Source organism: Bubalus kerabau, chromosome 21, assembly GCF_029407905.1.
Source record: "Bubalus kerabau isolate K-KA32 ecotype Philippines breed swamp buffalo chromosome 21, PCC_UOA_SB_1v2, whole genome shotgun sequence".
NCBI lineage: Eukaryota > Metazoa > Chordata > Mammalia > Artiodactyla > Bovidae > Bubalus > Bubalus kerabau.
The window spans coordinates 43,127,379-43,141,953 of record NC_073644.1 but is presented as its reverse complement, the minus strand read 5'-3'; the positions used below and the strand labels follow the sequence as shown (position 1 = coordinate 43,141,953).

Genomic DNA, 14,575 nt, shown 5'->3' with positions numbered 1-14,575 from the left:
ACCTCCTGATCCTGTCTTTATTGAAGATTAAGTATAATGCAGGAAACTCTCACGGGAAGCAAACACAGGCAGTGGCCACCGCCAAAGCTGTGAACTCTATGACAGACTGACATCATGCCAGAATAATTTTGCTCAGTTATGCAAACTGTCATCGAAACCTGGGCTTTGAAAAACAGGTCGCAAAGAACTGTTAGACGTGGTCACGAGAAACTTTCAGTTTGCTTTCAGGCTCTTTTTTTCTTCGTGTTTTCACAAAATTATTACTTGATGCAATAGCAAAGCTGTCTTTCTGCCGGGTTGTGATAAATATCTGATTAAGTACTGGCTTCAGTGGTCACACCACACTCCATCAAAACTCCAGTCTCTGTAATGAGATATTTAAGCTATTTTAATACATTATGCTATTTTAAATAACATTTTATAGAATAACTTAGATCAAAATCTTTTTCTGAATTTCACATTATTATCTTATCAGGGTGAATGTTAAGAAGTGAAGTCATTTAACCAGAGTTTGCATTTTGAGGATTCCCGACTTGCATTGCCACATTATTTTCTACATGGGTTTTAATTACTTTGAAAGTTATCTTTTATTCAGTGGGAATTTTTAGGACTTAAGCCTGGGAGGCAGTATCTCGAGTAACCACAAGAGAACTGCTCCAAGGAGGCGAGGTGCGAGCCTAGTTATATAGAAGTTTTGCAACAATGGACAGCCAGCCTGAACACTGAAAGATTATTGTTAATTAAAGAAAACAGATAGCCCAAGTTTAGGAATTTAAAACAACATCCACTTCTACCAGCAGGATCCTGGAGAGCTGAGTTTATATATATTTTCATCATTGAGTGGGATTTTTGACATTGTTGTTGATACGGTAGGTGAAAAACAAAAGGTGGAACATACTGTCACATAGGCTTTGAAGAAAAGGACTAGTAATTTAATTAAGGGATGTTTGTTAGGGCCCAAGAAGGGCCCTGAGAGGACTCTGGACTGGACAAGGGGAGCTCAGAGTTGGGCGAGGACTCAGGAGATGGGAAGGGGGCTGTTGTCTATGGAGCACTCCTCTGTGCTGGGTGATGGGGAGCTGTAGATATCCCCCCTCACTTCTGCATGTGCTCATCCTCACCTCCTTGTGAGGTGGGAAGGATGCAGCTGAAGTAACTGAGGCCCAGAGAATATTTGCAACTCCATCAATGTGGAGCTGCCAGGACAATATGAAACCTGCTGTGTTCTGCATGCTACGTCACTTCAGTTGTGTCCGACTCTTTGCAACGCTATGGACTGTCGCCCACCAGGCTCCTCTGTCCATGGGATTTTCCAGGCAGGAATACTGGTGGGGGTTGCCAGTTCCTTCTCCAGGTAATCTTCTCAACCCAGGGATCAAACCTGTGTCTCCTGTATCTCCTACGTTGGCAGGCGGGTTCTTTACTGCTGAGCCACCAGGGAAGCCCATCTTTCCCTTTACGGCGCCCTGCAAGTGATCCTTTGTAGCTGTGTTTCCTGACTGTTTTCCAGTTTCTTAAGGAGAGGCCGAGTCTTTACCACAAGTCTTCAGGCTGAGTACTTAATCTTGAATCTCCACAGTGAGCCTGGATAAGACAGCTGACTACGTGGCACCACGCAACCCTTTCTCATGGAACTTGCTTACCTGCTCACGGCACTAGTATGGTGGAGAAATGCCACTCGAGAAACTGTGTTTTACCGTATTAACTGAATTTTAAAGGAAGAAGCTGATAAGAAGTGCTGAGGGGTTTTGTGATTTTTCTTTGTAGTCTTTCAAGTCATTGTCAACTATGTCATTTCATTTGATGGTGGTTTAGATGGTAAAGTCATTTTGTAGATGAAAATTTGATCTCTATTTTCAATTTCTTAGAGCAATACTTTCTTTAATGATATGAACTGAAGGATTAATGGCTAGATATTAGAAATATATTGGACTTTTTTGTGTGTCTCCCATGTACTATTTTTAGTTCTCTTTGTAACTATCATAATACAGCATCTTACTATCTTTTTTATAATTCTTAAAATCACAAGAATGTTCAAATAATTCCTGATGATGCTCTAATGATGTCAGAGTTCAAATATATACCTTTGGAAAATTTGTTTGTGGTGTTTTAGCCCAGCAATCTGATAATCTGAAAATTAAGGGGGATTTACAAGGCATTTTCCACAAAAATATTCAAAGTTCTCCTGATAAATTGAAGGAAGAAGTTAATAGGATATATTCAACCACTGCAAAGTTAGGTAATGTGAAAATTGTATTATCCTATATAGCTTTAAGTTCAAATTTGATAGCACATTTATAAAAGAATAGAGGGAAATGTCTTTTGATTTCTTGAAGCTTGCTTTTATCAAAGTGGTAGAAATTATATCTTTCTGGCAATTTAAATTTGCAAGTTTTTATAAAATTTGTTTCTTTACTAGCTGCAGGAAAAATCTTTGTATTGTATGGATACATTGGTGACTTTGGAGCAAATCACTGAAGCGTCTCCTTTTTTCAATATCTGACCGTATTATAATGAAGATTTCAGTTGCCATCATTCACAGGCTATGACCCCAGTTTCCTGAATCCAAATCCACTGAGATGGTTTTTTTAATTCCACTAAATATGTTAGGAAGTTTGTTAAATCAAGAAAGATCGTTAAGGATAAAGTGTAAACCTGCCATACATATAGCGGCCTTAGGAAAATTTTTTCCCTTTTTAAGGGATTGCGATGTACCACTTAGGACTTAAAGATGAGCCTGAGAAGGGATATGTAAAAGTTCCTTTCGCTATACATCAATGCTGTGAGCTTTGTTGTTCACTTCTTACCATCTTTTATGTTCCCAGGGCTGCCGAAGATTTATTGTCACAAATTCAGGAAAATTACGAGAAGCCACAGGAAGAGTTGGCGGTGTTAAAAGAAGCAGTAAGCAGCCTCGTCTCAACACACAACAGTGACGTGTGGGCTGCAGAAGAGCTCCTGAGAGAAGCAGAGACGAAGACCCAGGAGAGCAGTCGCCTGCTGCTCTTCATCGGGGCCAACCTGCGAGAGTTCAACGTGAGTCCTGCCAGCTCTTGCCCCCTTAGAGCTGGTCCCAAATTCTCCCACGTAAATGACGTCATCCTTTGCTTCTTAAAAAAATGAGCCCCCGGGCTGACTTCAGCACACAGTGTCAGGCACCTGAGGTTCAGAGGCCGACTTGCTTTTATGAAGCATCCTTAGAGGTGATGTTTGCTGCAGGAGAAGAAGCTGCGTATTCAGGAAGAACAGAACTTGACGTCAGCGCTGATCACCGAAGGAAGAGGACTGCTGGATGCGGCCGCTGCTCCTGCAAACGCATCGGGGGAGGCTCTCGCGGTAAGTCCCAACTCAGCACAGCCCAGGGTTTCCAGGGAAGCCTCCCCGGCCCCAGACAGGCTGTTAAACAGACGGGCACGTGGTCACAGTATTAATCTCTGTGTAGCAACTAGAGCAACACCAGGACGAGCTGCTACTGTGGACTGCCCAAATCAGGCGCCACGTGGATGACCTGGTCATGCAGATGTCTGAAAAGAGAGCGCTGGCACTTGTGTACAGGGCGGAGGATCACGCCGCTGAGCTGCAGAGACTGGCAGGTGTTCTGGACAGGTGAGGCATATCTGGCAGGAACCCCACAAGTTGTGATCCACCGATCAGAGAGAATAATAAGCCTGCCTGTTTCATTCACAGTGTCGAGTCACATTCTTTTTTGTGTGTAAAAACAAAGACTTCTCTTAGTTGCACGGCAAGGAGGGTTTCCTCCCAAGTCTGGTGGTGTATTTGACCATTGGCAGGAAGGTATGATGGAAAAATGTGAACTGAAGCAGATAGGAATGAAAACAAATATGCTACGATATCAAAGCCTTCAGTATCTACCTGGTACTCAGGACTTTATGAGTTTGCCCATGGACAGAACCAGATATTGATTTCCATATGCATCTTGCCTTCTTGGGACTTGTGATCCAGCCGGCTTTCTGCATGGATGCAGGTTGTGAACTGTGTGTTGAGGATCTATTTGCCAATTCCTGAAAGATACCATCTCCATTATTTTTTACTGCTTCAAAGGCTACCATTGTACTCATTACTTTAACATATATTTTTGGATATTTGTCAAGTATATCCTCAGTTTGTTAGATGTGCCTTTAAATGAGAAGCGAGACTTTAGGCCAGTGGTTCCTGAATTGTTGCGGGAGGAGCCTGGGGAACTTCAGAGTGCTGATGGCTCTGTCCCCTGACCTCTCCCCTGTCCCCCAGACTGTGGGATATGGCCTGTACTTTAAATTTTTTGTTAAGTCCCCAGGTGATCTGATGGCAGCAGATGAGGGAATTGGGGTTTAAGGCCTTACACAATACAGAGTTAGTACATTTATTTCTTTAGAATCTGCTATTAATTATGAGTGGAAAAAGTCTGGACACACTGGGAATACATGTGTTTCTGTGTGTTGGGTGTGTTTTATGGAAGGAGAAAAATGAGTATTCTTTCTAATTTGAGGAGTGCTGCCATAAAAGACGAGCTCACACAACAAAAGCAATTAAAAATGACTATTGTATAAGTCTGGTGCTTCAGTGAGCTCTACTGCCTCCGTCTGCTGTTGGAATCAGTAACAGAAAATGGAGTTAGGTACTCAGTTAGTTTTTCTCCTTTCCTCATCTTTCCTCATTTTCCAAAAAGGAAAAGGATGTTCTGACTACATCTGTAGCTACAACGAAATCTTTATTACTCAGTATGAGTCATAAAAACAGCTTGGTGTGATGCATAAAATTAAATAACTTTGTCTTTTATTTGTAAGTCACTGAATTTTGCCAATCAAGTAGTAGCAAGAAATACCTACTGGTCTCTGCTTTGGAAAGCACCCAACTCAATAACCTAGGGGAGAAAATGAAGTGGCCTACTCAGCAGGCAAAGACGTGTCTATTGTCAGGTTTCATTTTGAAGCGAGAGTGAGGTGGATGAAACTGCACCATTACCAGCTGGCAAGTTCCTGAGTGATCAGTCCCCTTACAGGAGTGAAGTTCAGATGACTGAAGTATTATCTCATCCTCCTCCCAAACCTCTGGTGAACTTCATCAAACTGGTGTATATTGTTTGAGGAATAAGCTTCAGCATCCTCACATATGCTTAGCTAAGAAAGCCTTTTAAAAATGAACACGTGTGTAGCAGGAGAGATTACAACCAGCGCAAACAGGCAGGGGATTTGAACAGAGATGAAAGACTGGGTGGTCTAAAAGGTGAGACACAGTGATCACCTTTTCTTCGGGTGTTAATTAAGCAGCAGTTCTTAGTATTACCGAGACAAGGTGACCACAGCTTCTTAAGACAGCGTTTGGAATTAGAGGGGAATCCACATGTTGACACAGACTCCTGTCTTCCTCGTTGATGGTGTTTCTCTAAGTGGGAGGCTTTTAGGAACAGTGGGCAAATTCAGTTCCGTTGATCATAACATCTCTAAATATGCCGATTGCACAGTGGCCTTGGGAATGTCAGACATGTGTCCCTGAATGCCACCAGCGCAGCCCACGTCCACTCCAACATCTGGAGCCTGATTGAGGAATCGGAGAGGTTGGCGACAGACGCACTCGGAACTGTGAAAGAGGCGAGCGTGGTAAGGAAGGCCCTCGGGTTTCCCTGTGTGCCTGCTTTTCTCGGCGCTGTGGTCAAGTGAGCCTTCCGTGAGATGCTCAAGCAGAGAGGCAGTGGCTTAAGTTTACACTTGTCAAGGTTCTTTTCTGGTGGGATTCTGTCATCACCTGCATTTTCTTTTCCTGCATGCTTAGTCACTCAGTCATGTTAGACTCTTTGCGACCTTGTGGGCTGTAGCCCACCAGGCTCCTCAGTCCATGGGATTTCTTAGTCAAGAATGCTGGAATGGGTTGCCATTTCTTTCTCCGTAATATATTCTAATTAGTCAAGAATGCTGGAGTGGGTTGCCATTTCTTTCTCCGTAATATATTCTAATGCATTAAAAATATTGTCTTTTCCTATGGGAGTAAATAGTGGGCCTTAAACAAGCTCATATACCCCTTAGACTACTTCCGTGTCCAATCCTGCATTCAGGGATTGAACCCACGTCTCCTGCATTGGCGGGCAGATTCTTTACCTGCTGAGCCATCCAAGTCATAAATAATTCTTAGAACAAAAATGATAATATTAATTGAAATCTACCTTGGACCTCTCTTCTTACCCGTGGTGAACATCTTCATTTAAGGGCTGATTTTTGTGTTTATAGATTTAAAAATGACTGTGTTCCTTCTCTTCAGCCACAAATTAGCACATGTTAATAGGCCTTCTTCAGTTGTCCCTGCCTGTTGTCTGCTTGACTTCCTTCTTCGGAAGGACCCTGGGGGATATTCTGACAAGACAGAGTTGTTCTCTCCACCTTCAGCAAGAGCCCACCCTGCCCTGCAGGTCCACGTTTAAACTGTTCCATTTTACAGGCTTCCGAATCTCTTGTTTCTAATGGGAGAGCAGCCCTCCGGCGCAGTTCCGAGTTTCTCAAAGAAGGCAACCGCCTGAGCAGAAAGCATCGAGGTCAGTTCCCAGCTCGGGCTTGTGCTGATGCCAGAGTGATTGTGGACACACCTATGAACATACTTCCAGAACATTCTTCTTTCCTGGAGCAAGTTGAATCTTAACATTTCTTTGTCACAATAATATTCCAATTTCCTATCGTAGATACATCATGTAATTTTTATTGTGCAGTCCCCTCCAATCTTCCATAGACTCAACAAGCCTCCCCTGAGAACGAAACCCTCTGCTCACTGCTCTAGTTCCTGAGCTCAGGCTGGTCCTTATGGCGTTTGTCAGGATACCTGTGACGTCACGTGCTTCTCTGTCCATCTCAGGGTTTCACCATTTCTTGAAGAGTTGTATTATATTTGACTCTTGTCTTCTGCACAGGGCTAATGCAATGTTAGAGCCATGGTAGGTTCTCATAAAGTTATTGAATTAAATCAATATTGATTTATCTATTAAAAATACCTATACAAAAAAATACCAATGTGGTTTCATTTTTCCTAAGACTTTCAGTAAGCAATTTTTGGCATATGTAAGAATTAGTAAGCATAATGCAGAATGGCAGCCGACTCTGTTGTGTAAGAGAAACAAACAAGTTTTATAACATATAATTGTATATATAGATCTGTATATAGTTATTATCTATAGAGAGATAGATATCTATCACCTTAATATACTCTGCCGCCGCTCAGTCACTCAGTCGTGTCCAACTCTTTGCAACCCTATGGACTGCAGCCCGCCAGGCTCTTCCATCCCTGGGATTCTCCAGGCAAGAATACTGGAGTGGGTTGCCTTGCCCTCCTCCAGGGGATCTTTCTGACCCAGGGATTGAAGCCATATCTTTTATGTCCTCTGCACTGGCAGGTGGATTCTTTAACACTAGCACCACCTGGGAAGCCCTTTTTGCCCTAGAGCTCTAATTGAATCAAACATGAATTTAAGAAGTATTAGTGAGAAGGAAAACAAAGTAAAAAAAAAAAATTATCAAGTAAGCCCCCAAGCACACAATTTGAGTGTGGGTTGAGTGGTGCTAAGTCTTGTTAGACAAACTTTCAATATTTGGGCTCTCTGTAGAAAGCTGCTGATTTTATAGATGGGTCAGGAATGATAAAACTGTCATCCAGGCAGCTTTTCAGGGTCAGCTTAAAAGGAAACACTTTTTCCCCTTTGAATAGGTACCACATTGGAACTGAGTAGATTGAAAGATACTGCAAAGAGATTTCAAGAGGATGCTGATAAAATTACCAGGCAGACCAACGAATCACTCTTGATACTTAGAGCAATTCCTGAAGGTAAGTGGAAAGGGGGGTTCTTGATTTAAATTAATATCGTCTCATTGCAAAACACTTGCACACGAGCAGAAGACCTGCCGCAAGTCCGATGGAGACCCCTCACCCGAAACCAAACCAAGATTGACAGAATTTTCCCTTGCAGAGGGATATGGTTTGGAAGGAAGAGCACTGTGTTTTTTATAGCTTCAGAACACCTGCATTGAAGTAGTAGAATTATACTCTGAAAAAACAAAGCTTTAAATTCTTTATGCTATCATATTAATTGCTAACTATTAAAATAGGCCTGAGATGAAAGAAGCTAGCAAGTAAAGAAGCTGAAATATTCCTGCTTTAAGGCAAAATGCTAAATTCATTATAAATGTGATAATTTAGAGAATTCTTGTTTGGAAATTAAGGAAATCTTCTTTTGTGAGACAATAAGCATTCTAAAATAGATCACTTTAATATTGATGGCTTGAAAATGCACTGTTCCTTAAAATTTTAAGTAGGGTAACTTTTTAACACAAGCAAGTTGTGCTGTGGTGCATTATTTATCTTACATTCCTTCAGCCTTTTCTTTTTCCTTAAGTCTTGCAAGATACTGAAAACATCTCCCAAGTTCCTCTGTCTGCTGGTTCACCTTATTGTTGTTCTGTCACCCAGTCGTGTCCGACTCTTTTCGGCTCCATGGACTGCAGCACACCAGACCTCCCTGTCCCTCAACATCTCCCAGAGTTTGCCCAAGTTTCACATTCACTGTATTGGTCACTTTATAAGCATGAAAATTACCCTGGGAAGCTGGACTTTAGAAGAGTGGAGCATTTCTGATCTGAAATTTTCTTTTTCTTTTATTTATCTGTTTTTAAGGATACATGATGTATGTTGATCAAACATTCAAAAATAATTTTTTATTTGGAACCAATTTCACATTTGCAGAAAAGTTACAGAAGATTGAAAAGAAAACCTGTATACCCTGCATCCACCTTCTTCTAGTGTTAATCTTTGTCCCTTTTGTGTTAAACCCTTTAAAAATGAATAAAAGTGCCTTAAAAAAAAACTGTCACCCAGATTTTCTAGAGTAATTGAACTGCAGTTTATCTTTAGTGACCATTTAGTTTTTACTGTGCTATTATTTCCAGCAGCCACTTGTGGGCAAATACACTTCCTCTGGCCTAGGGTACTTCTGTGGCACCTTCAGGTTTAAATTCCTAAACCTTCTTATCCAGACATGGAATGATTTGGAGAAGCTGTTAGTGACTGTAAGAAAGGAATGATCGGAAAGGGAGCAAATGAGTTTAGATTGTTAACATATAAGATGCTGAGCAAATGGCGACTAGTGGTTGCTTTTGTAATCTCTTTGTGTATTGAAATCATACTTCAATATAGAGTGTTGTCATCAAAAACATTTCAGTTCAGTTCAGTTCAGTCACTCAGTCATGTCCGACTCTGCAACCCCATGGACTGCAACACACCAGGCTTCCCTGTCCATCGCCAACTCCTGGACCTTGCTCAAATTCATGTCCATTGATTTGGTGATGCCATCCAACCATCTCATCCTCGTTCATCCCCTTCTCCTCCTGCCTTCAATCTTTCCCAGCATCAGGGTCTTTTCTAATGAGTCAGTCCTTCACATCAGGTGGCCAAAGTATTGGGGCTTCAGCTTCAACATCAGTTCTTCCAATAACTATTCAGGATTGATTTCCTTGAGAATTGACTGGTTTGCTGTCCTTGCAGTCCAAGGGACTCTCAAGAGCCTTCTCCACCGCAGTTCTAAAGCATCAATTCTTTGGCGCTCATGAATGAAAAACATTTCATTCATCCAAAAAAGGAAGTGGTAGCACATATGTGTGTGTGTGCTCTGTCACTTCAGTTGTGTCTGACTCTTTGCGACCCCATGGACTGTAGCCCCTGAGCCTCCTCTGTCCATGGGATTCTCCAGGCAAGAATACTGGAGTGGGTTGCCATTTCCTACTCCAGGGGACCTTCCCAACCCAGGGATCCAACCCAAGTCTCCTGTGTCTCCCGCATTGCAGGTGGATTCTTTACCACCGAGCCACCAGGAAAACCCCAGCACATGTGACAGGCAGCCTTAATACTGTCATTAGAAACAGAAGCCCCCTTTTGTGTTCAAGGACCAGAAAGGAATTCTGTAACATTTTTCTGTGTAAAATTACATTCGTTGTGGCCTTATGGTTTTCTGCATGTTATAACCATCTGTATAACCACCAGAGTATATACTTGAGTATAAATTTATTTCAGGTGTCAGAGACAGGGGAGCCAAAGTCACAGACCTGGCCATGTCTGCAAACCAGAGCGCCACCAGCACACTCAAGAATGTCATGGGGCTGAGCCAGAAGCTGTTGAACACATCCACTGACCTGTCCAGGGTTAACGCCACGTTACAGGAAACAGACGAACTCCTACGAGACTCCTCGATGACCAGTAGGTCGTGGTCTCCTGTCCCGTTAGGAAAGTTTTCATCATGCCACGTGAGCTGGCCCAGGGCACATGGGTGTTCGCAGACAGCAATCCTAAATTATAAAAATGTGGCAACATCTGGATTTGCATTTATAAAGGAAGAGAAGAGCCTCGGGTACTGCCTTGGGCTGGTGCATTTTTTATATATTTACCAAGATATCAGGGATTTGATGATTTGGATATTCTAGTATATCCAGCACATATTCTAGTAATGACCAGCTAATTTCTCTTGTTTCCTCCCTGCCTCCCCCCGCCCCACCCCTGCCAACTTTTTGTCCCCTTCATATATTAGCTTTGTTAGCTGGAAGAAAAGTCAAAGATGTGGAAACACAGGCCAACCTCTTGTTGGATCGGTTGAAGCCTCTGAAGATGTTAGAAGAGAACCTGAGCAGAAACCTGTCAGAAATCAAACTGCTGATCAGCCAGGCCCGGAAACAAGCCGCATCTGTGAGTGTGGGGCCCACGGGTCTCGGGAGCCCTGCACCACCCTGCTAGCTGAAGCTCCTGAAACCACACATCCCAGGGTCTCCTATGCAGAGGGCTTCGGTCACACTTTCTACTGACAAGTTCTCAGAAATGCCCGATTTCTCACAGCCTTGTCTCCAGGTGTATTTAAAGCCTTGTCTTACATATTTTACTTTGTTGTTGTTCAGTCGCTAAGTCATGTCCAACATTTTGTGACCCCATGGACTGCAGCACACCAGGCTTCCCTGTCCTTCACTATCTCCCTGAGCCTGCTCAAACTCATGTCCATTGAGTCAGTGATGCCATCCAACCATCTCATCCTCGGTCACCCCCTTGTCCTCCTGCCCTCAGTCTTTCCCATCATCAGGGTCTTTTCCAGTGAGTCAGCTCTTGGCATCAGGTGGCCAAAGGAAGGGAGCTTCAGCTTCAGCATCCAATGAAGCTTCAGTCCTTCCAATGAATTTTCAGTGTTGATATTTACATTAAGTGTATTTAATGAGTCCCATTTTCCTTGATTCCTGCTTTTGTTCTGTGTGTTTCAGAATGTTGTTAGCAAAGAGATCTCCGTGTCCTTATGGAGATTTATAACCATGGCCTAGATTTCTAGGTCCCCACCGATACGCTGGATAGTACAAACACATTGGTCCACGTGTTAGCGTTGCTGGAAGTCCCACTGGTTGCCTACAGTGTTCTTTCCATCATTTTCCCAACTCGGTGTTATCATAATCCAAGGATTCTGCAGAATGCGTGTGCAGTGTGGGCTGCATCTCTAGACTTCTGACAAAACAGCTAGCATCCCATGAATGTTGCTCAAATCCAGGTCACTACCTGCGTAAAACACACAGCTTGAGAGAGTGTTTCCTGGCCATCCTTTGCCATGGCCCTGGCCGTGTGCTAAAGGAGAGGCGTTTCAGGGAAATAAGATTGAGAGCATATCATTTGCCGTGCTCCTGGGGACCTGTAGACAGTAAAGGTGACTTCTGGTCTAATGTTTACCTTCCTGAAGCTTCTAGCCAAGAAAAAGGAGCTCTAGATTCTTTGATCCCTGAGTGATTTCACTTTGGGAAAAGAGCTGAAGGTTTATAAGAGCTCTGGTTTCCATCTGCCTTAGTTCCAGTTGCCAAATAAAAAACCTGACGGATGGCTCCAAGTGCTCTGGTTAATATAAACTTATAGTCTTGAGGGTTAATGTAAAGATTATGTGCAAGTAATTATTTACCAGAGTGATATATGAGTGAAATAACTGGTCTATAAATATTTGCTGAGTGATAGATCAACCCTCCATTTACTACATATTATGCATGCTCAGTTGCATCCAACTTTCTTGCAACTCTGCAGACTGTAGCCCGCCAGGCTCCTCTGTCCATGGGATTTCCCAGGTAAATGATCATCAAATAGCCTTTCTGTGTCAGGTGTAAGATTCCAAAGTGATTTAGAAAAACTCCTTATCTTTAAGGAATCAAGTCTCATAAAATAGAGTTCCTTGTGTAAAATTCTTCTTTAAAACCTCACGACTGGCTTTTTCCATAGTAAAATATTTTACCAAATGGAGTAAGTTTCAGCCCCATCTGATTTTCACCTTTTGAGACACATAGCACTATTATCTGGAGAGGAATCCTGCCTAGCAGCGAAGAGTCAGACCAGCACAGCACTTCTGAACCCTAGGCCTGCTGCCAGTGTGTGTCCTGGATGACTCTAAGGCACTTGGGGACACGTCTCTTCTTCTCCAGATCAAAGTTGCTGTGTCTGCAGACCGAGACTGCATCCGGGCCTACCAGCCCCAGATTTCTTCTACCAACTACAACAGCCTGACGGTCAACGTGAAGACAAGTGAACCCGACAACCTTCTCTTCTACCTGGGCAGCAGCACTAGCGTGAGTATGACCTGCGGAAGCCGCGCCGAGTCTCTTAGGCCAGAGGATATTTTCTCAATTGGTACATTTTTGGCTAAAAAAAAAAAATAAGGCCTTCATGAAATCACTAGTGCTTCTAATCTTTTGCTAAGCTGGTAATGTTAGATGGAAAACAAACTGTGAAACTGCGTGCCTGTAAAGAGGAGAGTGGCGTTGATGAGCGGTGCCTCCCTCTGCCCCTTTAACTGTGAGCTGTGGGGACAGAGCTTTCCGTAATGTCTCCCGTGACCTCTGAAGCCACGGAGCTTCACTTCGAGTCTGTGAAGTCGACCTTGGCAGTTGTCACCAGGCGTGGAGGCATGCACCCCGAGGGACACGTCAGAATCGTCAAGCTTCCCCCAGACTCTTCCACCCACTGAGATTCTTGCAGTTCTCCCAGAGGGCAAGTCCCCTGGGGAAGACTGTTGCTTCTTTAGGCTGTGTCGGTGGGGACGGGTCAGACCCTTGGGCAGAAGATACTAGCAAGCACAAATGCCATCTGAAATGTATTCTTAAGACCCAAGGTGCAAAGCACAGGTCAGTTGGTGCTGTAGGGCTTCATGGCTTCTGTCTTGTTGCATGATTCACGTTCACACGTTGCCTTTTCAGGCTGGGCAGGCAGACAAGTGCCGCGCCTTCCTTATGACCCCTGTAGAGGCTGCTGACCCCCAGCGAGTTTTCTTGGAGAACTTCATGGGAGGCTCCATGGAGGGCCATGCCGGGGAAGGGTGGTGGGCACTGACGGCCAGTGGTGGCCACTGTCTCCAATACGATCCTTCGGGCCATGCTCCAGCTCCAGGGGAGGAGCTGGACAATAGAAGACAATTTAGACAATATTGTCTACAGACAATAGAAGGTCTTTCTTGGTGTTCATTTTTTTACTTTTTAAGAATAGAGAAATGTAAGAACTCCTTTAAAGTGTGACAGTGGTCATGCCCACAGTCTGGCCTGTGGACTAACCCCAGCTCATGCCTTGCACCCAAGGCTGATTTCCTGGCAGTGGAGATGCGGCGAGGAAAAGTGGCCTTCCTCTGGGATTTGGGCTCTGGATCCACACGCTTGGAATTTCCAGACTTCCCAATTGATGACAACAAGTGGCACAGCATCTATGTGACCAGGTAGCAGACAAAGTTCTGTCTGAGCATCTCTCATTTCTCTAATGCATCTTTTAAGTAACTACGTGTTTACCCTCATGCGGGAAAGATTGAAGGCAGGAGGAGAAGGGGGCAACAGAGGATGAGATGGTTGGATGGCATCACTGACACAATGGACATGAGTTTAAGCAAACTCTGGGAGATGGTGAAGGACAGGGAACCCTGGTGTCTGCAGTCCATGGGGTCACAAAAAGTCGGACACGACTTAGTGACTGAACAACAGCGTGTTTGTAATATCATGTAACAGACCTTGAAATTTCTGGGGAATAGGATTATAGTGAAAGAATACTTGGTTTAGATTTACTGTAGGAATTTTTTTCATTATTACAAGAGAAATGAACTTTGTTGCCAAAATCAACCATCAAATGAAGAAAAAAGTTTAAAGTTTGTATTACCTTCAGAATGTCAGGTCTAAGTCTGGGCAGCCAACCCAGAAGAGGGCAGTAACGTGCCTTATAGTGGAGACGCCACGTGGCTGGCAGGGGGACAAGCAGAGAGCAGGCCAGGAGGGAACCAGTGGGGGGTGTGTTTTCTTAGAATTCAGGAAGGACGTGAAATTCTTTTACAGCCCCTCCCCAGGGACTTCCCTGCAGGGACTTCCCTGCAGGGACTTCCCTGGTGGTCCAGTGGTTAGGACTCTGTGCTTCCAACTCTAGGGGGCAAGGGTTTGATCCCTGGTCAGGGAACTAAGATCCTGCCTGTCATGTGGTTCTGCCAAAAAATAATAAAAAGTTATAAAAAGTAATAAAAGTTATAAAAAATAAAGCCCCTCCCCAGAGACAACTACTGTTAAGCAGCTTTATG

General features: G+C 43.6%; 1 protein-coding gene across 1 annotated transcript in view; it reads left to right on the top strand.

The window, feature by feature from the left end:
- Positions 1-14,575, top strand: part of LAMA1 (laminin subunit alpha 1) — a 116,829-nt gene that overhangs the window by 81,586 nt on the left and 20,668 nt on the right. Inside the window, exons 37-46 of the mRNA XM_055559307.1 lie at positions 2,826-3,036; positions 3,220-3,336; positions 3,443-3,606; positions 5,465-5,600; positions 6,433-6,526; positions 7,687-7,803; positions 10,042-10,224; positions 10,553-10,707; positions 12,456-12,599; positions 13,602-13,735. Coding sequence (XP_055415282.1) covers positions 2,826-3,036; positions 3,220-3,336; positions 3,443-3,606; positions 5,465-5,600; positions 6,433-6,526; positions 7,687-7,803; positions 10,042-10,224; positions 10,553-10,707; positions 12,456-12,599; positions 13,602-13,735 — 1,455 coding nt within the window. The remainder of the gene's footprint in view (positions 1-2,825; positions 3,037-3,219; positions 3,337-3,442; positions 3,607-5,464; positions 5,601-6,432; positions 6,527-7,686; positions 7,804-10,041; positions 10,225-10,552; positions 10,708-12,455; positions 12,600-13,601; positions 13,736-14,575) is intronic.